Source organism: Molothrus aeneus, chromosome 1 (genome assembly GCF_037042795.1).
Source record: "Molothrus aeneus isolate 106 chromosome 1, BPBGC_Maene_1.0, whole genome shotgun sequence".
Lineage (NCBI taxonomy): Eukaryota > Metazoa > Chordata > Aves > Passeriformes > Icteridae > Molothrus > Molothrus aeneus.
The window spans coordinates 20,698,002-20,724,366 of NC_089646.1; the positions used below are offsets into that span (position 1 = coordinate 20,698,002).

General features: G+C 37.0%; 1 protein-coding gene across 3 annotated transcripts in view; it reads right to left on the reverse strand.

Annotated features, from left to right (window-relative positions):
• LOC136564136 (macrophage mannose receptor 1-like) overlaps positions 1 to 26,365 on the reverse strand; it is a 53,087-nt gene that overhangs the window by 13,351 nt on the left and 13,371 nt on the right. For all 3 annotated transcript variants that reach the window (XM_066562056.1, XM_066561971.1, XM_066562134.1), the window contains 16 exons: positions 24,276 to 24,422; positions 19,693 to 19,875; positions 16,479 to 16,636; positions 13,472 to 13,585; positions 11,760 to 11,875; positions 10,124 to 10,272; positions 8,539 to 8,738; positions 7,853 to 7,977; positions 6,678 to 6,765; positions 5,619 to 5,763; positions 4,412 to 4,453; positions 4,132 to 4,295; positions 3,142 to 3,209; positions 2,070 to 2,170; positions 1,424 to 1,566; positions 605 to 719 (listed from right to left, as the gene is read on the reverse strand). In XM_066562056.1, coding sequence (XP_066418153.1) covers positions 605 to 719; positions 1,424 to 1,566; positions 2,070 to 2,170; positions 3,142 to 3,209; positions 4,132 to 4,295; positions 4,412 to 4,453; positions 5,619 to 5,763; positions 6,678 to 6,765; positions 7,853 to 7,977; positions 8,539 to 8,738; positions 10,124 to 10,272; positions 11,760 to 11,875; positions 13,472 to 13,585; positions 16,479 to 16,636; positions 19,693 to 19,875; positions 24,276 to 24,422 — 2,058 coding nt within the window. The remainder of the gene's footprint in view (positions 1 to 604; positions 720 to 1,423; positions 1,567 to 2,069; positions 2,171 to 3,141; positions 3,210 to 4,131; positions 4,296 to 4,411; positions 4,454 to 5,618; positions 5,764 to 6,677; positions 6,766 to 7,852; positions 7,978 to 8,538; positions 8,739 to 10,123; positions 10,273 to 11,759; positions 11,876 to 13,471; positions 13,586 to 16,478; positions 16,637 to 19,692; positions 19,876 to 24,275; positions 24,423 to 26,365) is intronic.

Below are 26,365 nucleotides of genomic sequence, written 5' to 3' on the forward strand. Positions count from 1 at the left end.
GTCTATCTGTCAAAGTCAGTCTAACATCTATCAAGGTCTTTCCCTGTTTTTAGTTTGGATGTGTGCCTTGTTTATTCAAGCATGGGGTAGCTTTCCCCCTCTCATCTCCCTGAGGCATGGATGCAGCTCTTGGGTTCATCACAATAAGCTCCTCCAGTGTAGAGAGTGGCACTTCTGTGTGGAGAGCTCTGGGTATGGGTGTGAGCACTCAAACCTGTTCCAAGTTGCCCACAGGCAGGCTCTCATCCTAAAAGTGTTCTACTTGATTTAATAGGAAAGCCATGCAGCAAGTTAATGCCACCTAGTGAAACCATATTGTTTGGACTGGAAATTGCAGGGTCCAGCTGGCATCATATGCAAGCAGGAAAAACCACTATTTTGGCTGCCAGAACAATATACACATATATATCTCTCTGAGCCAACTCTAAAATTCGGTAGATTCAAGTGAAGACCTCATTGTAGATTTCTAAAAATTATATGTTTTGGAACAAAAATCAAATATGCAATCATTATTCAAATCTGTTCATATTCAGACAAAAACCCCAGCTAGCCTGAAAGGATTAAATGTCATCTCATCTAGCTGCTACAAAACTGTGCACAGTACCTTGCACTTGCTCATTAGGGATCGAGGCCAGGTTTCCTCCTAAATTCATGCAAGCTGTTCGTGCAGCATGCCAAGTAACACGTTCCTCTTCTGTAGATCCAAATATTTTGTAACACTAAAATAGGAACAAATTCTCTATATATTATCTTCACTCCAATATCCCTCAATTGATAATCACTGTTTTAAACAGAGCAGGATGGAAAAAAAGGCAGTAAAATAATACATTTATCTGAAAAAATACATTCAACTTTCAATGAGCTTTTGTGTTGGACCTAGTTCTATATAAAATTACAAGTCCCACTAAAGTGTTTTGCTCAACAACTAGATTTGATCTGAAATCCATAGAAAACAAGTAAATCCTGACTTTTCTATAGACAGCTGACAGTGCTAAGTTATGCATGACTGATCTTAGTCTGCCTGATTATTAATTTTATTCTACAACACATACCATGTTAGTAAAGTTAAGGAAGACAAAATGTAGTCAGTAAAAAGGATTACGGTTTGGTTAAAAAACACCAAGATCAAGGTATCAATACTTTAGGAATTCTGACTAAATGTGTATCAAAACATTTGAAGAGCTGACTAGAGAATTTTCTTTCATCAACTGCAACTGAATTTGCTTCATTAGAAGCATCAGAAAAGCATTTTTCCTGCAAAACAATGGATAGGCAAACAAAGAAAAGCGTGCACGTGTCATAGCTCTCTGCATAAAAGTAACAACATTCTGTTTAAATAAGAAACAGTATGATTTAAAAATTCCCTTGTTTTCTATTTAATGCTTTTACAAACATCCAGCACAGACTGTATTTGTTATGGTACCTTGTTACGAAAAGAAAGCCAGGTTGGACGACATCCTCTTGGACTTGGAAATGTTGTTGGAGGAACAGTTGAATTAATGGAACTGTTGTGCCTTTCACATATGTAGGGATTTGGATAGCCACAGTTTATATCATTCCAAAATCCTGGGTGTAAGATAAATGGGGAACTGTATGACACCACATCTCAAGTTGGTTAATGGAAATCTGTTTCACACATTCTCACATACAGTGCTTTTAGTTGAAAGATAAGATCAAAGCTGTCTTCCAGTTTATTATTATTCAAAATGAGTGTCTAGGAAAAATATGCCACTTTTTAGCTGTAATTACATAACATTAAAAGCTTTGTAGAACCAGGTACTAGAAATTTCATAGTGACACATTAGGTCAATTTTAATAAAAAATATAAACCAGCAATCACAACCATACACCCCTGGCCACAGATCTCTAACATCCCCATGTTAGGCTTCAGGTAAGCACAAGAGTATGAAACTATTAAGTTCTGTAAGTAATACTATGGTCTACCTAAATAACTTTTTGTAAAAGAGGAAAAAAAAAAAAACCAGGAAGAAAGGATGCTTCGCAGAAGAAAAAAAGTTGTGACGCAAATGCACAAATAATGAAATTCATGAAAAACATACAAAACTCACCTAAATTCTTATACATAACAACACAGTTTTCATCATTATTTGCAAAGTTAGGTTCATGTGGTGCCCATGCCAAATAATTGACTGGAGTGCCATCCATCCAGCTTAAGAAAAACAATCCAACAAAATGCTTCTTTAACATAAAATAGAACTTCTTCCGTGTTAAAAAAGTAACTTTTTAATATGCTTAATATAACTGCTCACAGTAAAATGTACAAAGTTTTTTGACTAAATTGCCTCTTTACTAGTTGCATTAAACTTACTCTGCTCAAAGACATACAACATAAAATACAAACATTGTAAAAGCTGAACATCCATGTAGATTAGGCAATGAAAAACAAAATTGTAACCAGGAAAATTATTAGGACACGTCTTTCTAGTGGTCTGCAAGTGACAGAGGTGCCCAGGCTCATCCTTCAGACACATGCACAAGGTACTTAAAAGTATATTCATCTTAGGGTCCCTATAAAACCAGCAAGGCAGAAACACCTCATTTTCAGAGGCTCACCTAACATCCTAATTGTCCTATGTAGGTCCCTCATTGTTATTGTGAACTATAAGGAGACCTGAGAACTACTAGCCATCTATCCAGGCACTTCAAACACAGACTGAACTCAATCCAGGCTTAAATAAACATTACATGTCAAATCAATATGGTGCTGCATCCTGACATTCAGAAAGGCTTGCAGAAAACCTGCTTGACCTCACAGTGCCACTGCTATCATTGCTCTAGAAAAAGAAAATAAGTTTCATTTGTTCCTTTATTAGAGTCTGTTCTCAATGGTTAAGGATGGGGTAAAAGAACATTTTTACCTACAAAAGTTTTATATATTTACAGCTAGAACATCTACTTATATTTTCAGTATAGATCAAATAATAAAGGAAAGTAGAATTCCTGAATAAAAATTAAAAATACATTAGCTGCAGTGTAATTTTTTGTCTAGCTTTGAGTGAATTCTATTTAGGAAACATGCGGCATTTCTTCTGGATAATCTAGAGCTAAATTAAGATGTAATTAAACCACTTGAGAATACAATAATTTTTAAATTATGACTCAAAACTGGGTATGACCTACCTCGTACGTTGGTCAATACTCAGTTGTAAACCAATGAAATATGCATCCTCTTTGCCATTTTTCAATATCTAGAATGCAAAAATTAAAATTGTACAAATGCCCTCTATTGTCATATAAACCCACTGTGTTACTGATGAGTCATATAACACTAACTGACAGAGAATATGAACTGGATATATTCTCAAGCTTCAACATTTAAGTTAAAGCAGCTCACAGCTGACAGCCCACAGTCAAACTTCACCATTGGCCAAAAGGTGTGGTCACTGTATCAACACTTCTCACATTTTACTTGAAAGCCACTAAAATCAGCACCTATTGCACAGTCTCTGCAGTGGACATTATCTGACTAATTTCTTGCAATGACAAGCCCCTTCCTATATTTTGGATATAATTTGATACATGTCCTTGTGTCCTCTCACTATCACTCTTCAGCCAGCTCAGGAAATGTTCTATGTTGTTCAAATACAACTTTTAAGCACATTCCTGATTAAAAATTTGTTGACCTCAGCCAGCATAAAAAGCAAACAATTCCAATTATATAGGAAATAGGATTTCAAAGCTCTTTCCCATGGCATAATCTATGTCCCAGTTTCTTCTCTCTCCATAATTATATTCTCAGAAGAAGGAGGCAAAGGAGCAAACTTGAGGACCAAAAAGACACTAGGTAGACTATAGCTCAGCTAAACAGATAAGATTTAAATCCAGTGTTCTGAGCGTTGCATGTAAGTCAACTGCTGCTTTGATCCACACTACTTAAGATATCCTACACAATCATAACTCATCAGTGTAATCCATTTTGCTAAAATGAGGCCACAGATCCCTTAAAAGTTAGCATTAGTTTGTTCTTCATATTAATCTGGCTTAGTGCAACTGCAACTTCACTATCAAAACTTGTAGGGAGAGCACCATGGTGAAAAGGATCTGAGCCCATGCTCAGTTGTTTTGGATGGTTTATTCCATAGTATTAATGATATTAATGATTTTTCTTACATATCGCCAGAGGAACTTTCTTTCACTTTCACTCTCAATGACAGAAAGGTCTCCAAAGTTCTTTTTGCAGAACTCACGACCCTCTTCCATAGGGACAGTCTCCGTGCTGAAATAGTACTGTTTGTCTTCATGTATGACCCATCCATCCTCAGTAGTCCTGTATTCTGCAAGAGAATTGCCAAGCTAACTATTCTGCTCCTGAGATACAAGAGTCCTCCTTAATAAAATTTTAATGCTTTTGAACACAAACACACACAAAGTGTAAAGCAGTAACACCTACCGGGTGTAGGAGATTCTGTTGGTTCAGGCTTCACACTTGCCCCTGTGACAAAAAATATTTATTATGATTGTATACCTTCTATCTGAAGAAAAGATATTTACTGTGACTGACAGACATGTTTTAATATTGATATCGACTTTCACAGTTAGCAATGGATTTAACAGCAAAATGCAGAAGGAACTAAATAATCTAAATCTCTCATTTTTTATATAATATTCAATTTTAAATATGTAGTTTTGTTCCCTGAGGATAATCCTTACATGCAAAGTATTATAAATACCTTGAACTTTACCTGAATCAAGTAATTTTTTACTCATTGAAAGCAGTAAACCCTATGTCCCAAAGCATTAACTGTGTTAACACAATTGTCCTGGATCTCCATGTCTCTCTCTTCTCCTGGCCACAAATACTTAAATTCTGACTTAAACCAGAGGCAGCAGGAATGCAGGCTGGGTTATCATCTGATGGGGTGCCCTAACTACTACAGGGTGAGGTTCTTTCCACCTTTCTCTGGTTGAGAGTAACTTCTACCTTGATCTTACAAATTTCCCCAGATAAAATCTCACTGGAAACGATTCCCTATTTTTTTTGCTATGGCATCATGAAGATGGGATCTTGGATGTCATCATTAGTGTCCCAGGAAAGGAATTTATTATACAGAAAACCTCTGTCAGTTTAGGCTTAGCAATTAGTTTTTTACTAAAATCTCAGTAGTAATGACATTTATTAAGAAAATCAATGCCTAAGAAGTTATCTTACCAATAAAAGGCAGAGCTGATATTTATTGTCAATAATATAATGCAACATCTTTATTTTGCTCCTCTCTGTCCCACTATAAGAATGCAGTAAATCACTTAAATGTGCTGCACTTTCTAAAAAGCTCAAATGTAAATACATGCACTGCTAGTGAAACTCAAGTGCTCCCTAAATTATAGATATTGTCTTGATATCTTCAGTAAATAAAAAGCATCCAAACACATATTTCATGAGAATTCAGCAAGTAATCAACATGTGAATATAGATATAAAGTATCTTGAAATCAGGCTCCATCCTCAAACTACACATTCTTATCAAACAAAACAGCACCTAAAGCAAGTGAAGGAGGGAACTATTCTTAAAAGAGGCTTTGAAAATTTTTGTTTCTTACAAGATAAAAGTCAACCAAGAACATCTTCTTATTACACTAATACGCAGGAGTGAGCAATACCTTTTCTTATTTGGCAAATCCATCCATACATATAATCACAGTGCCTGTCATTCCAAAGCATGCTAGATTCACCATTGATCTCTGTACAAAGTTCAACTCCTTGATAATTATTTGGTTCTCCAAAGCCCCAGTTTTCATACCTCACCTATGACAGAAGAAGTTTTGTGAAGATTCTGTTATATGGAAATAAAGTAAGGGAGAGAGGGAGGAGACAGCATCAAAGTACAGACCTACAAATTGTTCCTATTGTCAGGTTAAAAACTGAGGGTGAAACGAGGATCCTCCTGTGCAAATGCTGACACTTCAAACTTTTTTCAGATGGCAAATGGATTGCAGTTTAGGTAACAGTTGTTTTCGTACACACTTGGAAGAATATAAACATTTTTTATGGGACCTAAATTCTTTAAAATACATTTAATAACAATGTTGGGGCATGCTGCATCTTGATATTAAACTAGTTAAATATACAATATGAGTAGAATAGGATGTTATTGAGATGCAATAAAAATGTTGGCATTTGCCTCAGAAGAAGTATTACTGTTATTCTAATTTTCCTATATAAAATCCAGTTTCAGGTTTCTGTAGTGACAATCCCCATCGATATACCTTGACCAACCTTGTATCAAGTACACCTACATCTCCAAAATCACTTTCATTTCTACGGTTTTATACCTTAGTTTAAAGTGCAGTAAATCAAACTGGCATTAAAAAAGTGTCTTCATCTCCATGGCATGTAAGCCATTGCAGATAATGAGCAAAGAAAATAACAACTAAAGAAAGACTATTTTACACAAAAAATCCTTGCATTCATAAGAATATCCTTTTAGTCTGCATGTATTTAGTTTCCTTGTTGATTCAATGTGTATCTTCCTATCAAAAATCAGTATGCTTTAGCCAAAAATATCAAGCCATGAAATTGCTATTCATTAGCTTTCCTAAAGAGTGCACAATACAGAGGGTCATGATTAAGCATAAAAATACACAGAAACACATACACTACACATAAATAAGAAGCACAGGGAATGCAAAATAACAGCTGCGGAAATTTAAATTACTCACTGGAGATCCATCACTCCAAGCAAAGCCATCATCAGGATTCAAGTAATATAAACCTATCCAGAAATTCTGGTGGTAATAGCCATTGTTTCTAAAAAAAAAAAAAGTACCAATACTAATAAGGGCACTACAATACTTTTAACAATCTATCATTTACTACAGTTTAGAGTTCTCTAAAGATAATGTAATGCTGTTAAAAAATAAAAACCAAGGTGGAAATAAATTAAAATGCAGCTGCTTCTAGCTGTTATCATTATGCGTTAACTCAGATTGAAATACAGATCAAGAAAATCACCAGATACAACTCCTGCACATAAAGTGGCTTAATGCCTTTGTATAATGGTTCACTGGCTACTGTTGCTCCATTTCTCAACTCCTCATTTTCTCTGTAAAGGCACTTAAAGCTTTCAAACAGAGAGTTACTTTCTGCAGTTGAATCACATTTTAAAAATATCACCTTCAACTAATCCTTGCCTGCAAGCAGGCACACTTTACTGATTAATCTGAATATATTCAGTTAATTTGTGGCAAAGATGCATCTAAGAATCTTCCTACTGTAAATACACAACTGGGATTTTAGTATGGTCATAGCTTTTTGCAGGGCCTTGATGCTTCAATCTTGCTTCTTGGTTAGCCAGGGATGTACAAGATCCTTGAGCCTGGTTTGTTCTGGTCGTATTGCAAGTGTTAGCTTTTCATCTTATTTAGAAATCTCACACCTGTTTTTTGCAGTTCAGGGACTTACTAACCTTATTTACCTTCCTTATGTAAAAAAAAAAAAATAACCTGAAGTTGCCTCTGCTTTTTTATTAGTTCATAAAAGTGACAAAAAATCAACATATTATCCAGATTTATTAAACTCTTACCATTTTTGTATACTTAGCTGAAAATGACTGGCATCTCTAGTAATTTTATGATATCAACAACTCCACAGTAAATAGCTTTACTTCAGATGATAAATGTTGCCTTAACTAGATATCTGGCCAATGCCATTTCAGCACCACCTTTTGAGGTTATTGCTGCTAGTCATGCAACTACTTCATCAGCCCTACGCTTTTGCTGTGCGTTTGACACAGACAGGGGCTGCAGACTGGCTCACACAGAAGCAAGCCCAACAACAGCTGTTTCAGGAAGCCCCGGCGGTGCTGAGGTGAGGCGCTGTCCCCGCGGACACTCACGCGATGGAGCGCCAGATCACGTACTGCTCCTCCTTGCCGTTAATGGAGGCCAGATCCCCCCCGATGGAGCGGCAAAACGCCTGCGATTCCAGCCACGTCTTCTTGTGCTCTGCTCTGGAAAAAGGCTACAGAGACCATTGTGCCATCAGAAAAAACAGACCACATAGAGCTCAAGATCAAGAAATATTAGCTACCCAAAAGCAGTTGATTTACAATTATATTCTGTGGGGGTTACAGAAACTTTGAGTACGGGGCTTAGGAGTGCTCTCTGTGAAACACAGCCTTGGAATGAGCTTTTTAAGTCAAGTTAGCACAGTGCATTGCTGATAGCAGTGTCTACTGCAAGACAACAACCAGACCACAAACTTACCAGAACTGTAATTTAAGAACAGAAGGTCAAACCTGTAGATTAGTCTTTAACAGAATAAAGAAAACTATGAGCATTTCAGTAGAAAGGAAGAAGACTTCTACATATAATCTGGAAAAAAGATTATGAAACAATAGGACGCACATGCCAATTTTTATTGGAAACACAGAATACTCTGAGTTGTAAGAGACCCACAGGGATCAAACCTGCAACCTTGGCATTATAAGCACTATGCTCTGGCAAACTGAGCTAATCACGTGTGTGTAAAGCAAACAGAAACTACCTTAATGACAACATTAGAAATAACCAACATACTTACTTTGAAACAGAAGCTGATACGATTGCTTGAGTCCCAGCCTTCTGGACACCGGGGAATAGGAGTGGTTGTGGGAATGGGTGGAAGTGTCACTCCTTCTGCCCACACTTTGCATATGAACTTTGCCTTTTCTTCACATTTTATTACATCCCATAATCCACCTGCTATTCCAGTCCTCATGGCAACACAGCCTGGCTTTCTTCCTGATTGTAAACAGGAATGCACAAAAATGCCATTTAGGGTGTTATAAGAAGTTAGAAAATTTTATATTCTATCTTGGCAGAAATAAAGTTGTTGTACAGAGTCAAAAATGTTTCTGTTAGAGCAGGTCCCTGGGAGGACCACAAAAATTATCAGAAGGCTGGAACATCTCTCCTACAAAGAGAGGCTTAGGGAGTGGGGCTGTTCAGCCTGGAGAATAGAAGACTCCAGGGAAATATTACCTTGACTACTCAGTATCTAAAGAGTGCTTATGAGGTGAAGACTTTTTACCAGAGATTATAGCAACAGAACAAGAAACAATAATTTTAAAATGAAAGAAGGTAGATTCAGACTGGGCATAAGGAATGCATTTTTTTTATTATGAATGTAGTGAATAGGTGGAACAGGTTCCCTGGAGAAGTTGTAGATGCCCCATTCATGAAAGATATCAAGGTCAGGTTGGACTTGAATTTGAGCAACCTGGTCTAGTGAAAGGTATCTATGGCAGTGGGTGGGGACTAGATACCACTCTGTGATTCTATGATTCTAATTCATGAAGGAAAAAAAAAAAAAAGACAAAAAAATCTGTAGTTCATCCACTCTGAAATACTGAATTATGCTTCACACCAAATCGCCTGCAGTGGCTGACTCTAGCCAGATCATAACCTTAGATCAAAGAAATTCTCCCCTAAAACTGAATGTGGTTAGAGCTAGTTTCTCAATTTTTTTCTATTTTGACTTAAAATTTTCAAGAACTAACTAGATATATATAAGCCTACATAGCCTTACCACTTCACCTGCCACATTCAAATCAGCAATTAGTTACTGAAAATAAACAGAATCAGAGGACCTCCTGAAAAGCACATGCAACATACTAGAACTTTGAACACTAATAACCACCCCCTTTCTGATGTGATCATCTCAGATTAAATTACCTCCCATTGTTATATTTTGGCCCTCTTTGGCCTTGCAATCCCATTTTCTCTAGGACTCAGAGATGCTTGATGCATGCTGATATCCCACACACTCAGAATGTGCAGTGAACGAGTGTGCTGAGATATGGCTGAACAAGCAGGACTTGCAAGGAGGGTCACTGGGCCTGCAGAGATTGCTCCTCCAGAGCGGTACAGGCACAGACTTCCCCAGAACAGTTGCAAATCAGAAACTTGATCTCAATGAAAAGTTTCTTCCAAAACCCGTACTAAAAGCTCATTTCAGCACTAGGCAGGAACTTTCCAGCCACGCTGGATTCTTGGGGAGAGCAGCCTGATGTATTTGAAAGCCATTGGCCATTATGTCATCAAGAGAGCACTAAGGAAAAATCTTCAAGCAGTGAGCGACTTATTTCAGGCCTTGGAGCAATTAAAGAGCACAGAGTCATACCTACCAGGCATTTCTGAATTCCAGTGTGTAAATAAGACAGATTCACCATTAGACCACTTGAATGTTCCCTTTTCTTCTACATCTGAAAGTCCAATCCAAAAGTATCTTTCTGTTTTCAGCCCAACCAGGCTGGTCAGATAAGCTTGTTCATATCTGTGAAAAAGAAATCAGCCAATAAATTAATACTGTTAAATTTATTTTTTAAAAGTTGGAAAAGGCTTATTTTCTCAGAATTAAAGCTGCACTTTCTTGAAAGTGTAGTTTGAATGGATTTTTTTTAGCAAAGAATTTAGCAAAACCATTAAATAATAGATATTTAGGTCGTGGAGTCACCATCCCTCGAAGAGTTTAAAAAAAGACTGGATGTGGCACTTGGTGCCATGATCTAGTTGAGGTATTAGAACATGGGTTGGACTCGATGATCTTAAAGGTCTCTTCCAACCTAGAATTTCTGTGTGTGATTCTGTGTGTGATATTTTGAAAGCTTCAATATCAGAGTATTTTGCTTTTTCTCAGATGCCCAGTGATTAAGATGGCCTAATCTTGGACTGACAGGAAATTGATGGTAAAGAAGAAACCTGACATGCCTTATGCTTTATATCACTTATTTTGTGAGTTTCTAGTACTCTTGTATTTTATTACTTCTTGCTTCAGAAAAATCCAAAACTGAAAAAGGAATCTCAGCATTACTGTAGTTACAAAAAGTTACAAAGAGGCTAAAGTAGTATGATACTAAATTATAGAACTAAGGAACACTGTAAATTAGATCCAATGATTGGCAAGAAAAGTTATATTTAGCAAAGAAACCTATGTAGAGGTAAAGCCTGTCATAGTTCACTATGGTGTTTAAACAAACAGCTATTAAGAAATCAGAGCAAATAAAAAAGTCTCCTCCTAACAAGGTGTAGTCCGAAGGCCACATTAATGTTAAAACATTTTTATGGCAGCTGCAGCGCTGTGTTTATAGAGCTACTATTCATGACAGCTGGAGCTTTCACAGTAGAATATACCAATTTGATTATATAGAAACAAATAAGAGATTTTATAAGGCATCAAGTCATCTGCAAGAAAAATATTTTGTTTCCTAAACTTTTTATTTTTCCTCTATTTCACATAGAGTAATGTGCACCGCTTCTCCAGAAATTTTGCACTCACTGAACCCTGGCTGCATTGTGACAGATTTTCAGGTACCAAGTTCTTTACATCATTTGATTTCTCACTTAATTTTTTTAAAGTACCTCAATTCAAAGACCAGATAATTGAAAATTATATCCTCTTGCTCATTTGTACTACCTTTTGAAAGGAATTCAGAGCCATATCTCTTCATTTAATACTCAAAATTGGATTCTGTATGCCTTACTCAAGTAAGTCACCACAATTAAGAAGATATAATTCTACTTTTTATTTGACAAAACCATCTATATCAATACTAATTTCGCAGCCATGAACTACTTTCAGTATAAACCAGATTCCTGGATTTGAATTTACATGTAAAAACTGTGAGAAGTTCTGTATTGACAGATAGCTGTCCTCTGAAGCTAGATGCTTTCCCAATCAGAGTCTTTATTCTGATATGCAGGTGATGGTAGAAGTTGAATCCTCATCCTCTGACCCCCTCAGACAAGCAGACATTTACATACCTGTCGTCAACTGTTGCTAAAAAAGCCTGATGACTTCCACAGGTTTGATTTGCTTGAAAAAATGTTACAAATGTATTTCCAATGAAGTAACAATAAAAACCATGTCTTTTCCAGCCCTGTCAAAATAAATATGAAGTGATCACAAAGGGAAAGGGAAAAGGAAAGGGAATCAACAAAACAGAAAACTGATTTATACCACCATTACCTAACCACTAGTCAAAGGGACAATGTAACTGAAAAAGTCAGAGTGGAAGCAGGCAGGATCAAAGCTTTTTAGAATTTTGTTTCACAAAACAATTTTTCAAATCTAATTAATTTTCAATCAATGTATTCCACTCACAAAGGGATGAGAGGTTTTGCTGTGCACCTTTTGTGCTCAGAACAGGATTATAACCAGCACATAGGCAACATGAAATCATGAGGACAGTCTTGAAAAGCAAACTCCAGCTTGAATTTTCAGAAAGGGAATGATGCCTCAAACAAGTTTGTTAATTCTTAGCTAACATTAAAATTCACTCCCAAAGTTTTGTCATTCAAATATCATTTACTCAGGAACATGCTCTCACAGAAGGTTAATATAGTAGATGAAATGTATTTCAATATCTGTATAGAGGCTTTGCCCCAGAGGTCCCGGGTGTCCTTGATGGGCTGCAGCTGTGACCAATGAACATAACTGGGATAAAAGGGGGAGGGTTAGCCAGTCAGGGAGAGTCTGGGAGGAGCCCTGAATTGAGAGAGAACAGCATGCAGAAGAAGGGGTCAGTGAAGATTTGCAGCTGTGAGAATACACCAAAGAGGTATGGACTTTGGAAATCTGATAACAACAACAATATGAGACTCTAGAAAAATAATAGAACAATAGGTTGCTGTGATCAGTCACAGTTCACAAAAATTTTCTTCTGATGGTTTTTAATTTCTCACTTTTGAGAGACTTTTTTTCCTACAAGCATGCACTTCATTTGGTAGGCAATATTAGCATCTGTAATAGGAGGAACACTTTATTTCCTCCAACACTTGTAAGGATTCCAGGTACTCTTTACAAATACTGGGAATAATCATCAAAGACTTTTTCTGCAGTTGTGTAAAGCAAACTCGGAAGAAAAGGCAATTTCTTCAAGGAAAACAAATACTCAATAAGATTTCCTGTGACATAATAAATTTCAGTAGTTTTTTTGTAATTACTGGGTGTTATGTCATTAGAAAGCAAGCAAGTAAAAAATAGATCTGCTGACAATTCAGAAGAAGCACAATAGATTTTTTTTCTTCAGTGGTAATAAGTTATTCAAAGTAGTGAGCACTGCCAGAGACCACAGCAAAGCCCTGAGAACAGTATTTAGACAGGGACACCCTTCCTGCTATGAACAATTTTGTAGAAAACTGTAGCCAGAGCTGAAGTGCAGCTGATGGCACAGGCAAACTCTTTAGGGAAGCTTGAATGCCAATCAAGGATAAATGGTCTGCTGCAGGGAAAAGAGGTTTGAGATTTGGTTTAAGTTCTGCAAAAAGAAAGTGAGTATTAAGAGCCAAATGACAGTAATAGATTAGATTTAGTCATGTTTAATCATTCTGCCATAGAAATGAGAAGGTAAACTCTTCTGATTATGATGAAACAGAAGCTATTTTTCATGTTTTTTCTGCAACCTAGGTGACAGTTTCTCTTTTTTATCATTCTTAGCAGCCTATTCAGATCAGACAGATTTTTCTTCACTTACTCTCTGGCAGCCCATGTCAATAGTTTCCTCTTCTGTAGGAGCATCTGACATAGGTTTCCTTTTACAGATGTAGCCAATTTTCTTTTCACAAGAATGGTCTGCCCAAAATCCATCCTGAACATACAAACAGAACCTCAGTCAACCAGGCTTTAATCTCCAAAAAAAACCTGGTTTATGCTTCTAAGTATTTAATAATTTTTTTGCTAGTTTTCAATGGAGAAAATCCTTCACCTAAGTTCAATACTTAATTGCAAAATCTTGTTCCTATCTCACTTCTTCTGGCGATGATTTACCATTGACTTACACTTTCTTTGATTATATGCCTTTCTGAAAAGCAATCCCTTGAGAATGACTGCAATATACCATCTTTACAAACACTGCTGATTTAATAATCATGTTGGAGGAAAGGGAGATATCAGCTACCCCCAGAGAAATTCAGCTCTAACAGCAAAAAAACAACACCAGAAGACTGCATTCCTTAGTTAATACTTACACAAAACTTTGAAGTTAAAAGTTCTTTGTCAAAGTTAGAATTAACATTCTTATTCCTCATACTGCAAGTTCTCAGAAGAAACAATGACATTCAGTGGGAGTTGTACTGAATGTAAGGAACGTGACACCATATTCCCAAAATATTTTATGTACATTTTGGCTGAACAGATGAACTAAGATATTAGGAGACAAAGGGAAACTTGTGCATCATTCACCTGTACCTTGAAGACTACACCTTTACAACTGTAATTTCATAGCAGTTGATGGCAATTTCTTTTTTTTTCTTTTTTCATTTGTTTTATTCTTTCAAACCCCCCTCCCCGCCAAAAATGTAAAATAATCATCATGTTAATACACAGACACTTGTGCCACAATATTCCAAGTTCTCAAGACACTCAAGAAACCCTGCTTCCAGCAAAAACTCTCCCAAAGCTCAACACATCTGCTTACAACAACACAGTCTTGGGTGTTCACCTGGAGCTTATGTCTGTCCTGTGCTTACTGCAGGGAAAGTCCATTGGTGGCTGTCACATCATTCCCTACCATGTTTTCTCATAAGGTTAGCAGACCCTTCAAATTATCCCCTAAATCCCTGACCTTCTCAGTCTGGGAGAAATTAGCTTTGCAAAACCTTCAGACTTCCTCAACACAGGAAAACCTGCTCTGAAGCTGTGGGTCTCTGTAGGCACAGAGTTTGTGGTAATTGGGAGTGGGGCTGCAGTGGAGCCCCATCCCCAGTGGGCACAGCTGTGAGGAGCAGGTGAGCAGCACTGACAGCAGTGGCACATGGAGTGCCCAGGGGCACTGAGCCCCATCCCCAGTGGGTACAGCTGTGAGAAGCAGGTGAGCAGCACTGACAGCAATGGCACATGGAGTGCCCAGGGGCACTGAGCCCCATCCCCAGTGGGCACAGCTGTGAGGAGCAGGTGAGCAGCACTGACAGCAATGGCACATGGAGTGCCCAGGGGCACTGAGCCCCATCCCCAGTGGGCACAGCTGTGGGGAGCAGGTGAGCAGCACTGACAGCAATGGCACATGGAGTGCCCAGGGGCACTGACCAACCAGCAAAGGGAAGAGAGGGCACACAGGTGCACTGCATCAACATGAGGGGTATAAAAGGGCTAAAGAACAAGAAGAGCAGATGCTTGAAGCCTTCTAATGTGGTAGGATGTTACTCTGTATGGGCAGATGCCTGGAGCCTCCAGATGAGGTGTGACGTTACTCTGTGGGTTGAAGCCTTCTGCTATTGTGTGTGATACTCTGTGTATTGTGGCCATCTCAACTGTGACACATGCTGCAACCTATGCTGTGACAGGTGTCTAGTTGTAGGAAGATCAGTTGCTGCCTTTCCATAACTATGTTTTCAGTGGGAAATTCATGCAGTAATTTCTAACTACTTCTTACCTTGTCTTATGAGCAGCCTTTTGTGACTATATCTCTGTTCTCTTACTTTCTCATTAACTAAACCCAAACACTTCCTTGAAAAAGGTGGTGTTACAGACAGGGCAAGGCTTTGTTCCATAAAAATAAGTCATAGATTCACATGGCTTCCACCAGGGACTGATCAACCCAAAAATATCAGCAATGGAAACATAAATATACTTAGGTAGGTAAATATCAGCAAACTGAGAAGGTCAATTTAGTTATGCATTGTTAATTTTGCAAAATAAGAAAATACCTTTGGTATGTGTACATGCTTTTTTCCCTCCTGATAAAATAGGCAAACTCTAAAGGAGGTGGTAAGTTTAATATTTTTAACTCATAAAAAGGAAAAATACAACAACAACACAGACTGACTTTTATGCCCAGTATTATCTCTGTTCCTGTAATACTCCTAGGTCACTGATCATTGCTAGATTCCAGCAGACAGCCCTTTCAAAGCAGCCTTTAAATTGTAGGTATAGAGTCACTTCAGGAAAGGCTTTCACTATTGCTACTGCTAAATACCTTACTACTTTTCTCACAGCTGTTCATGTGCAGTGTAGCTACAGCATAGCAAATAAACCATCTAGATCCAAGATTTATAACTTTGCTTAGAAAAATAAAATTAAGATTTTTATTTTCTTCTGAAGAGATTACTTCTCTCTAGCAACAATAAAAATTTGCTAGTGCAATTTTATAAGGCAAATCCCATATTCACTCAGAACGTAAAAACCCAAACATATCCCAAGGGTCTTTTTAGCTTCCTGAAGAAACACATTTACATGTTCGTCTGCTTCCTGGTGTAATTATGAGATTCTTTTAAAAGAAAGTCCACATTCACAAACTGAAATCCAGAGCTATGGATCTTAAGGGGCAGTTGCCGCTACTTTTCTGCTTCTCAGGGAAGACAGTGAAATTTTTGGGAAAACTCAGAGACCCTTTCTCAAAAAATTAATTTCTGACTCCAAAGTAGGCTTCCTCAAGCAGTAATATCCCCATTTTTAAAATTGAGTTTTTTCTATGCAAAAGCAAATAAAAAACAAAACTTAAAGGAAATCTTGAGACAATTTAGTCAATAGGTATGTGACTTTACCTTTCCTTTCATAACAACACAGTCCTCTTGCCTGTTGTTTGCATGGGTGGGTTCTCCACGAAGCCACTTAGTGTAGGTGACAGGTGTTCCATCACTCCATTCAAAATACATCTGAACCTTGAGGTCATTCAACCCAATCCACAGCTCATCAGATGGCTCTGAAACATACAATTAACAATCCTGTCACATAATGTGAAATTTCTTCTTTGTGGAAAAGAAAAAAATTTGTTCTCAGGAAGTTGAAAAGGCAGCCAGGAAATTAGGGCTCTCAGCCTCATAGAGGTCAGACTGATTCTCACATACCCACTCCAGTCATCAGGAAAGGCCAGTCACCAAAGTGGCAATAAAATAAGGGTGTTCAACTTCACAGAAAACAACCAAAATATTCCCTTTTCTGAATTATTTTGCAACACAACAAGGTTCATGTTTTTTTCTGATTCAAAACTCTTTTAACAAGGTATGAATAAACATCTAAATAAGATATCAGGTCCCCTTTTCCTCCTACTTTTAGTATAGTGAAGAAAGAAATGTCCTATTTTCTAATGCTAAGACACCCAGTGATGCCTTTTAGAGCTGGAAACCAGAGTACTTGCAAGTTTTTCCATTATATGTGTTCCTATATTTTATTTCATATCAGAGTAAAGCGAAATTAATGTGGTTGTTGGATTTTTTTTCACTTTACAGTTAAATGAGTTAGCTGTTGGCTTTTGGCTTGAAGGAAACTGCAGGATTAGTCAAGGAATTTACTTCACACTATCTGTTTCTGAGAGGTTTCCCATTCTGGCCAACTGAGATACTGCAAATATCACCCTCCCAGTCAGTCACTTGAATGACAGAGAGAGTCAGTTCTCTGTCCTTTCTCCTTCCCTCCTTTGACTCTCTTGCCCTTATTACACCTAAGTGTGATCAGCCCTCATAGCTCATCCATAATTTCTTACCATTTCTCACCATTTCTCCACCCCTAAGACTTCAAATTCTCAGGCTCCATTTTCAAACACACATCTTTACCCTTTCTTGCAGGCTGCATTTTATGTTCAGAAGTCTCCCAAAATTACAGTTCAGTACCCTTGTTGAAACACTTCTGCTATCACATTGAAAGCTGATCCAATTCTACTGCCCATCATGCTCTCATTCCCTCCTTTCTCACTGCCATCCATGATCTTTAATTTATTTTTGTTCAGTTACCTCTTAAATCTTTCTGTCTGTGTTTACTGAGCATTTAGCACAGCAGAGGCATTGTCCATGCTCAGAGTTCCTACAGTGGTGGGCTCACACCATGGTAATATGAGCAATAAACAACATTCTTCAACAAAACAACTACATCAAAGCCATCTAAATAAGCCATATAAATCTATAGAGTCTCTTCCTACATAACATCTTTTTCCTCACTAGAAGAACTGCTTCTTTTTTGCAATCATGTCTACAGCTGTATGACTAAATACCAAGAGAGGATTTTTTACAGCAATTTGTAAAGCTGCTTCCCATTCTCAGTCATGCTCTGGGCCACATTTGTGCCATGTCACATGCTGGACTTCCGTGTAAACATCCAGAATGCACTTCTTTATTCTTCATGTTCCTCTCTAAAGTTCTCCTTTGTGGGTGATGCCAACAAAAGCTCAGCTACCATGACAATATTCATCTCCTTTGTTTTATCATGGGACTGTGAATTGTTTGGCACAAACATAGATTTTTGTTCTTTCTGTACAGCAGTTCTCTGATGCAGACAAGATTTTTCTAGGCATTGCAATACATGGTGTTCTCCTCTCTCTCAGTGGTGAACAAGGGTAATCTGACTCAGTCATAAATTGTCGTAAAAGGCTTCTTTAGTTGTTCCAATTTCACTCCTCTGAAAAGAACGCTTTCAAAATAGTCTGTTGCTGCTAGTGTGTCATTTGTGAGAAGCCTGGTTTCCTTCATGATTATTTGCCTTTCAAAAACACCCAGTTTTACAGAAACAGAATAGCAGTCAGTTCAGGAAAGGTCTTTGGAGGAGGTATCAAACTATGAAACAACCTACTTTGTATATGTAAGGTGAAAATACAACTAGTTTCCTTTAGAATCTAACTTCTATCAAATGTCCTGATGTCTCATCAAGAGGTCCCATCTTTCCTAAGAATATCTTTTAAAAGAGTAAAAGTTTTGTGAGAGACCAAGTTACTCTTTCAGGAATGTGAAGTTAAGCACAAGTTGCATTGGAGGTAGCTAGGATACAAAAGTAAAGCATATCAGCTGTTTTGGGATTTCCACTCCAGGACTGTTGCTATGCTACGGCTCAAAGCACATGGCTGCACTTTAAGTGAAGGATAAACTAACTCATCTTTACCTGGCACTGAAAGCACACATAGGATCAGTCACTGCCCAGAAGCACACGTAGGTGGGAACCTGCTTCTTCCATCAAAAAGCAGTTAAGTGCTCCCTCGTGCAAGAGCAGGTTCATGCAAAGCAATAGCAACCATGAAATTGCCTCAGAGTCAGCATGGCTGCATTCTCCTAATGAACACATCTTGCACCTGCAGACTAACTTGCCTTGCAACAGCTCAAATATGTGCTCACAAACCAAGCACATAAACACTGTATTTGATATGGGACACATTTGATTTGTATTGAGATATGGATCTGAATCCACATACTGGGACAGATGGATTTGTGTTTCAGGAGAAACACAACCAGCATGACTTGAAAGATTAGGGATGTGGCAGTGTTAATAAGGACACAGATCTTCCCAAACTGTCTTGGACCAGCAGACCTCACTTCCCCCCATTTATTTTTGAACATTGATTGTAAAATCCTTTTATCTTATGAAAAAGTTTTAAATTGCTTTAACCTATATAGAAGGAGAAACGAAGGAGAAGCAGACCCTTAGAAATAGGAGTTTGAAGATAATGCAATTTGCATCACTGACCACAGCTTTTAGTGGCAGTAAAGCCTGTTTGGGTTTTGTGCTCCTATTCTGTGTTCTTGTTTTCTCTGATTTTTTTTAATTTTAAACTAAAGTCCGTTTGCGCTCTGTGGTCAGGACAATTATAGAATATTATTATATCTTATTCTTTGTTTTTTCTTCCTCTGATTTTTTAAATTTAAAATTCAACTCCTTCTTCACCCTGTGATCAGGACAACTAGTATTTCTAAACAGTCTCCTCATTTTATTAACATGTTCAAAACACTTTCTTTGCTTAGTATATATAGATACATGTTATTGTGAAAAAATACTCACGGTACCCAAGTTGAGAAATAACAAAGCTGTATTCTTCAACATTATGGATGCTTGCCAGATCTCCATCCTCTTTCCTGCAAGATGTTAAGGCATCTTTCCATATTTTGGGGTCCCTATGGATTATGTAACAGTGACCAGCATATGACATCCATTGTTGAGGACACCTAATGGGCACATTAGTCTCTGAAAAGAGAAATTCCCATGAAGAGTTTCAGAATTCTGTTCTCAATTAAAGACTAAACATTAGATCAGAAAATATTTAACAAAAAAATTTAATCATATATTTTCTTCACAAAGAACAGCAAAGATGAAAAATATATACAGTGATAAAAATCTGCATGAATAATTGAAACTTCCACACTGTTCTTAAAGAACACTACTCAAGTGCTTGAAGCTTGAGAAAAGCCAATTAAAACATGTCTTTTATATGCATGGGTATATGCATACTAAAATGTAAGGTCTGCAGAACAGTGCTTTATCATTTTTCTACACTGATGTCAGCACCCCTCTTTAACCACCATGCTATATGTTAAGAACCTGACTACCTGACTTTACAATACATATTTATGGGAGTAATTATTTTTAAAAAAAACTTAGGCACTTTATGGATTAGCCCATCTGCTAGACTACTGAAAGAAATAACTGATTATACATAATCCTAAGAGAATCCAAATAAGACTACTGCATTTAGGAATCCTTTTCAGAAGCTTAACTGAGAAAATTATGTTGTCAAAGTAAACAATATATGCTTAAAACTTGCTTTCAGAAGCTCAGTAGAGGAGCACCAGGGTATTGCCAACAAACACATTACTGTTCAGCAAACAATTCAACCTCAGAAGGAGTGCCACCTGAACATGTAACAAACAGAGTATTGCTGTTGTAGAAACAAATTATGATTCTTGCAGCTCTTTATTTATAATCAGCAGATGGGTTTAGCAAACACCAATATATAGAGTAGAACAAGGACAGTAGGTTTTCAGAAATTCTGCTGGCAAAAAAACCTTGTATATATCAGAAGAAGGAACAATGTGTTTAACAGTGTGCTGTATCCTGTAGAAATGTTTAAATAGGCACCCAAACTAATGACCAATCAAGCCCTTGTTGCAGGCACATATCCTGTTTCGATTTGATGATACTGATTATTAGTAGATACTTAGTGTCATAACACACAAACTCATGTTTCTATTATAAACAGTACCTGCTCTTTCAGACCTGCAACTAAAAAGTGCCAGCATGTTCTCACAAAGTTCGAGTAAAACTACTTTTTTCCCCAGGACAAGGGGAAATGCTTGGTCAGAGACTTCTCAAGTCTGCTAAAGGAGAGGAAAAAGTGAAATAGAGGGTGGGGGAACCCCAGGAAAACAAACTGAATGTACGTGGGGAAGCTGGGAGAAACGAGCGACACGGAGGTGAGAAATGCTGTTGTAGGAATTAGTCTGATGCTTCAGAGAGCTGCCTAATCCATCTTATACCTGCTCTCAGCTCTGAGCATGTGCATTGTGCAGTGCTTTGCCATAAATCAGAGAACACTCAACATACCCTTCTGCAAACTACAAACACTGCATAGAACAGAAATCAGCAGTTCAGACATAGCCACAGAGAGAGTCACAAAGGTATTTATGTCTCAATGAGTCCATGGGCATCTCTTTTTCAATTGGATGCAGACTGTGACAATATTACCCACTTAACACTAAAGCAGCTATGGCAGGACAGCAAAACTTTTGCTTGTACACCCAGTAACAAGACAGAACTTGCTGCAGGCAACAAAAAAGAAAAAAAAATGTTGATGGTCTAGCTTCTTTGTTGTAAGTCTTATTGAATTACATTGCTGGGGATTTCTTAGTACAAGAAACTTCAGTTCTTCATTTCAGCTACTCAGCAAAAATTAACTCTGTACTTCCCCATTCTGCTTTTAAAGAGACTACTAGACAACTCAAAGCCATCCAGTTCACTTTTCCATCCTAATGGAAACAAGTACTACTCCCTGGGCATCATTTCACTTAAACAAAAGAAGCAATACAAATTATCATGAATAAAAGGTAAAAGATAATATTACATTAACATTCGAACAATATTATTCTAAATGTCAAGCTGATAAATGTATTGGCCTGCAGCTGTAGGATAGTTATTCCTCAAATATAGAGCAGGTACAGTTGTGAAGCTGACTTTCTTGTAAGCTTGAGTTTCTGAAGTCTGAGAACTCTCACAGTGTTTCACTTGTGTGGCTAAAAAGGTGAAAGCACTAGCTGAAGTCAGTCTTATGATTCTGAAATTCAAATTTCTCTCTTAAACCCATCCTATGTGGTCTGATAAGACAGAGATGCACAGCATCTCAGCAATAACAGTAAGAGCATTTAGTTCTTCTAAACAAATATTTAAAGAAACAGTTGTAAACAGTGCTTTAGGATCACCACACTTTGTTGGTTTGGGATGAAATCTACGTTGGCAGTCACTTTGTGGAGTGATTGATAAATAGACAGCCTTTCCTTTCAGCATTTTGAATTTGAAATTAATACATTTCTATTAATATACTTTGCTGGGTTACAGAACAAACGCTCTCTAGCCCAAAGATACTTTGATGTACAACGTGATGTGGCCCCCTGCTGGAAAAATATTTTGTTACGAGAAGCAAAAAACAAAAACAAAACAATCCTGCAGGTGTTTGTTTTATGAAAATCCACCTGTAATGAAAATAAATATTCTGTAAAGATTTTTCCCGACTTTGTTTTGAACACAAGCGTGATTTCATTCTGCTGTAAAACGTTCCTCTGTCTCACATGCTGCGCTGTTAGACATAATTATAACTTCCAGGGTTAAAATTTCAAAGGCTTTTCTTTGTATTTAATGTCAGGTGAACAACTAAGTGCATGTATGAATTTGCAATTAATTTATTGCTTAACTCAGGAAAACATAATCTGCCATGAGTTTTCCTTTACACCTTTAGAAGATGAGGGCATCTAACACCTTGCATGATTCCATACTTACTCCTTTTATTACTTCCCCCCATGGGACATTTTGGAAAATATTTTATTAATTGAACTACTGCCAATCTCTGGTTTATCTGTCACAGTGTTTACTCAGCAATTTCTGTTTAATTGAAAACTTTTTTCTCTTCCTTCAAATTCCTGGTAAATTGGAGGGTGGAGGTGGGGGTTAGGAACGAAAGCGGAATGCAAAAGAGAGTAATGACCATTAGACACACATCTTTCTCCAAAAAAAACCCCTGAATTTAAATAGAAATAATATAACAGCCAGTCTTAAAGTGACATTATATTTATAGGCATCAGTTTTTCAGAACTGATGTATGAAACCTGAAAAGCTGAGCAGTAGCCAGCCAAACAACCTAAAATAACTTCTATAAATGAAACTATTTGGGTATCACCTGTATACAAATACTAATGAAACTTTACATCTTAAATTAGGAAACAATTTTAACATGCATTGAAGTCTTTCTCAGCTAAAGCAATGAATGTACTTGATTTCAATACCAAATCATCGATTTAATTAATTAATTAATTATTATGTATTTCAATATCTAATTAGCAAGACACCAGCTAATTCTTGTGTTTTTTTCTCTCTGCAACAAAGCAAAAAAAAAATGAGGCAGAATTCTCTGTCCTAAGTGTTTTTAACGGGACTGATTCTATATTGGCAAAAGCAAAAAAAATATTAAAAAACATTAACTGTTCTTTAAGCCAAACATCAAACATTGATTTTCCAAACCATCTGCTTTGCAAGTAGTGATGCATATTAATCAATTAACTGGAAATCTAATTCCAGTTTAACCTTCTGCTTCCAAAGCCTATACAAAATAATATCAGTGGATTTAAGACATACAGGTATGACCTGAAAAAGAAAGGAACTTGGAAAGAACAGAAAGGAGTGATGAAACAAAGGAGTAAGTTACAAGGTGTTTCTAGTACACTGAGAGATAACAAGGAAAGAGGTAAAAATAAATCCTATCACTCTTCTGTCTTTCTTAAGTACGTGAGGCAAGATTCAGAGTTACATTTCTTCTGAAAAAGTGTATATAAATATATATTTTAAATAATTTCTTAAAGGATTGTATATGCTTTTATATGTATACAAATGAATATTTTTATATTTCTATATAAAGATCTCTATAAGACATGTAGGTACATTAAAAATATCTAATTCAAAAGAATTTAAAAACATTGTTCTATTCCACTACTGACTTGCACCAACTCATAAGTAGTAAAAATTACAGGAAGTGGATTAGTTTCATTGTGTACATGGGTTTTGAGACAAATGCATCATTTTAAAAACATTAAATTCATTTTTTATTATTTTATAGTCAGAATCAGACAGTTCTGCTTGGTTTTGGAAAAGAGTTCTAAATTGCAAAATTGTGGAGTTCTCAAGATGACTGAAGATTATTACACAGGAAATAGGGAGACCAGAGCAAAAAGAAAGTACACACTGTTTACTTTTAGAGGGAATTTTGGTCAAACCACAGTCTACAGAGTCCTTTGCTTGGTTTTACCACATGCAATAACATCTATTCCAGTTACAGATAGAAAACATTGGTCACAAAGAATTTGTTGAGGGTTTACCAAACCTACCTCTAGGAATAATGAAAGATTCTAAAGTAGCATTTCCTCGTTTACAAATATAGCCAAGTTTCTTATCACATTCCCAGTTCTCCCACTTAGCACCTTTGCCAGGATTCAATGCACCACAGATTTTTCCAGGTTCTGGAGAAGGATGGCCTTAAAAAAAGAAAAAAAACAAAACAAAAAAATACCACACAATTCTCATCAACAACAGAGTATAAGCACAACATGGTTATCCTCCCAACTCTCACATTCCCTTCTGGTCCATAATTCAACCATAAATTGCATTAACACATAGACAACTGTGGTACATGACAGTCCTTTAACCTGAAGGGGGAAGTTCATTCCCTTAAGAGAAAATTTTTCCACAGCAGTCATAAGTTGCAAATTCATAATTTAACAGCCCCTTAGATGTTCAAAGTCCCGGTAGAAGGTGTTACAGTGTATGTGTTTATTTTCTTTGGGATTTTTCCTTTTCTAAATAGAGAATGTCTAAGTTCCAGAAGACAGTCTTCAGGTAAAAAAAAAACTGTTCCATAAGCTAGTCAAATTCTGTACTCAGTATAAGAAAAATAATAAGTAATAATTTTGCAGATGTGAACTTCATTTGTCTAAACAACATGACAATATCAGGATATTGATATATTTTTGTTATAGTTGGTTAGCATTAATACTAACAAAAACACCTAGAAGAAAAGTAGAAGCTGTAGAACAGAATAAATTTCAGCAATAAACCAGGTGAACTTTTCAAGATCTGACATACTGTTATTAAAATTAGCATGTTTTTTCTTTAATTTCTGACCATCCACCACTCTGCTGCATAACAAGCATTGGTGCTACACAGAATAAACACAACAGAACAATATTTTTAGAGTTCAAGATTGTTCACTGAAATTTTCTTATATCATTATGATTTCATTACTTTAGATTAAATACAGTCTTATATTTGCAGTCATGCTCTATCTTCTTCCCATAGGAGAAATAAATATGCTTACTTCAAAAATACAATTTTAATTGTTTTATTGCACAAAGAAGTACAGCTATTGGCAGCTAGTTCCACAAAATCTCTAAGCAAAATTAGCTTTGTTTAAACACTGATAACAGTTCGATTTTTTTTCTATTACTTTAGGGCTAGTGTGGTGGAAAAATAGGAAGTTTCCACAAATTCTTTTAAAATGTGTTAGTAAAAAAGCAGCTAGTTCTTCAGCATTCAGTGTAATGGGGATGAGACAGAGAGGCAGAGCCAACATAAAGTCATGAAGGAGGTAGCACAAATATAAGATATGTTATATGGACATAAGAGTAGAGTATTACCTTTGAATGAAATTAAGGACTGTAAGGATTCAAGGATAAATGGAGTCCATTTCTGTTACATAAAACCCCCTCTTAACTATTTAATTCTTTACAGTGCAACTGAGAGTTTTTTGCAGTTTTAACAACCATGAACAGCTCCTCTTGCTGCTTTGGCTCCATCTCACAACTGTTTCCCCCAGTCCTCCTTACATGCAGATTCTCATCGGTGCACTCAGACTACAGACCTGTAAATACCTCCACAGCAACTTGCAGTTCATCTGTTTGCCTGTGTGCTCACCCCACTGGAGAGCTATTTATAAAGTAGTTCAATTCTCTCTTCAGAGCTTGCCTACTCACAAAGTTTGTCCACCTAAAACGTGCTTTTGGCCTTACCTACCCAAGGAAAGCCCTGGGTAATACACTAGAGCATGCACTTTTAGTTAATAATGATTAAATGCTCAGTGAAGATAAAGAGCATTTACACTGCAGAACTTCAGACACCTACTTTAAATTAGTCTCCAAAAGCTCCCTGAACAGCCAGTGCAAAGGAACAAGGCAAGGGTCCTGCAAAAAACCACTATTACGTAGTGGTACTATTCATAGTGGCACTCTGAATAGTCAACCAGAGATGCAGCCCTTCACCATGTGCACAGATGGCACAGAAACTTTCTAATGATGGCACCAGAGTTCAACACTGCAGCCACAGCTGTGGAGTAGCTGGGCTTCTGTCAAAGTAGATTAACCTCAAATGTTCAGCTTGATATGTGTTACTTTTGAGGGTAGGTTAATCCCAAATGAAAACAAAA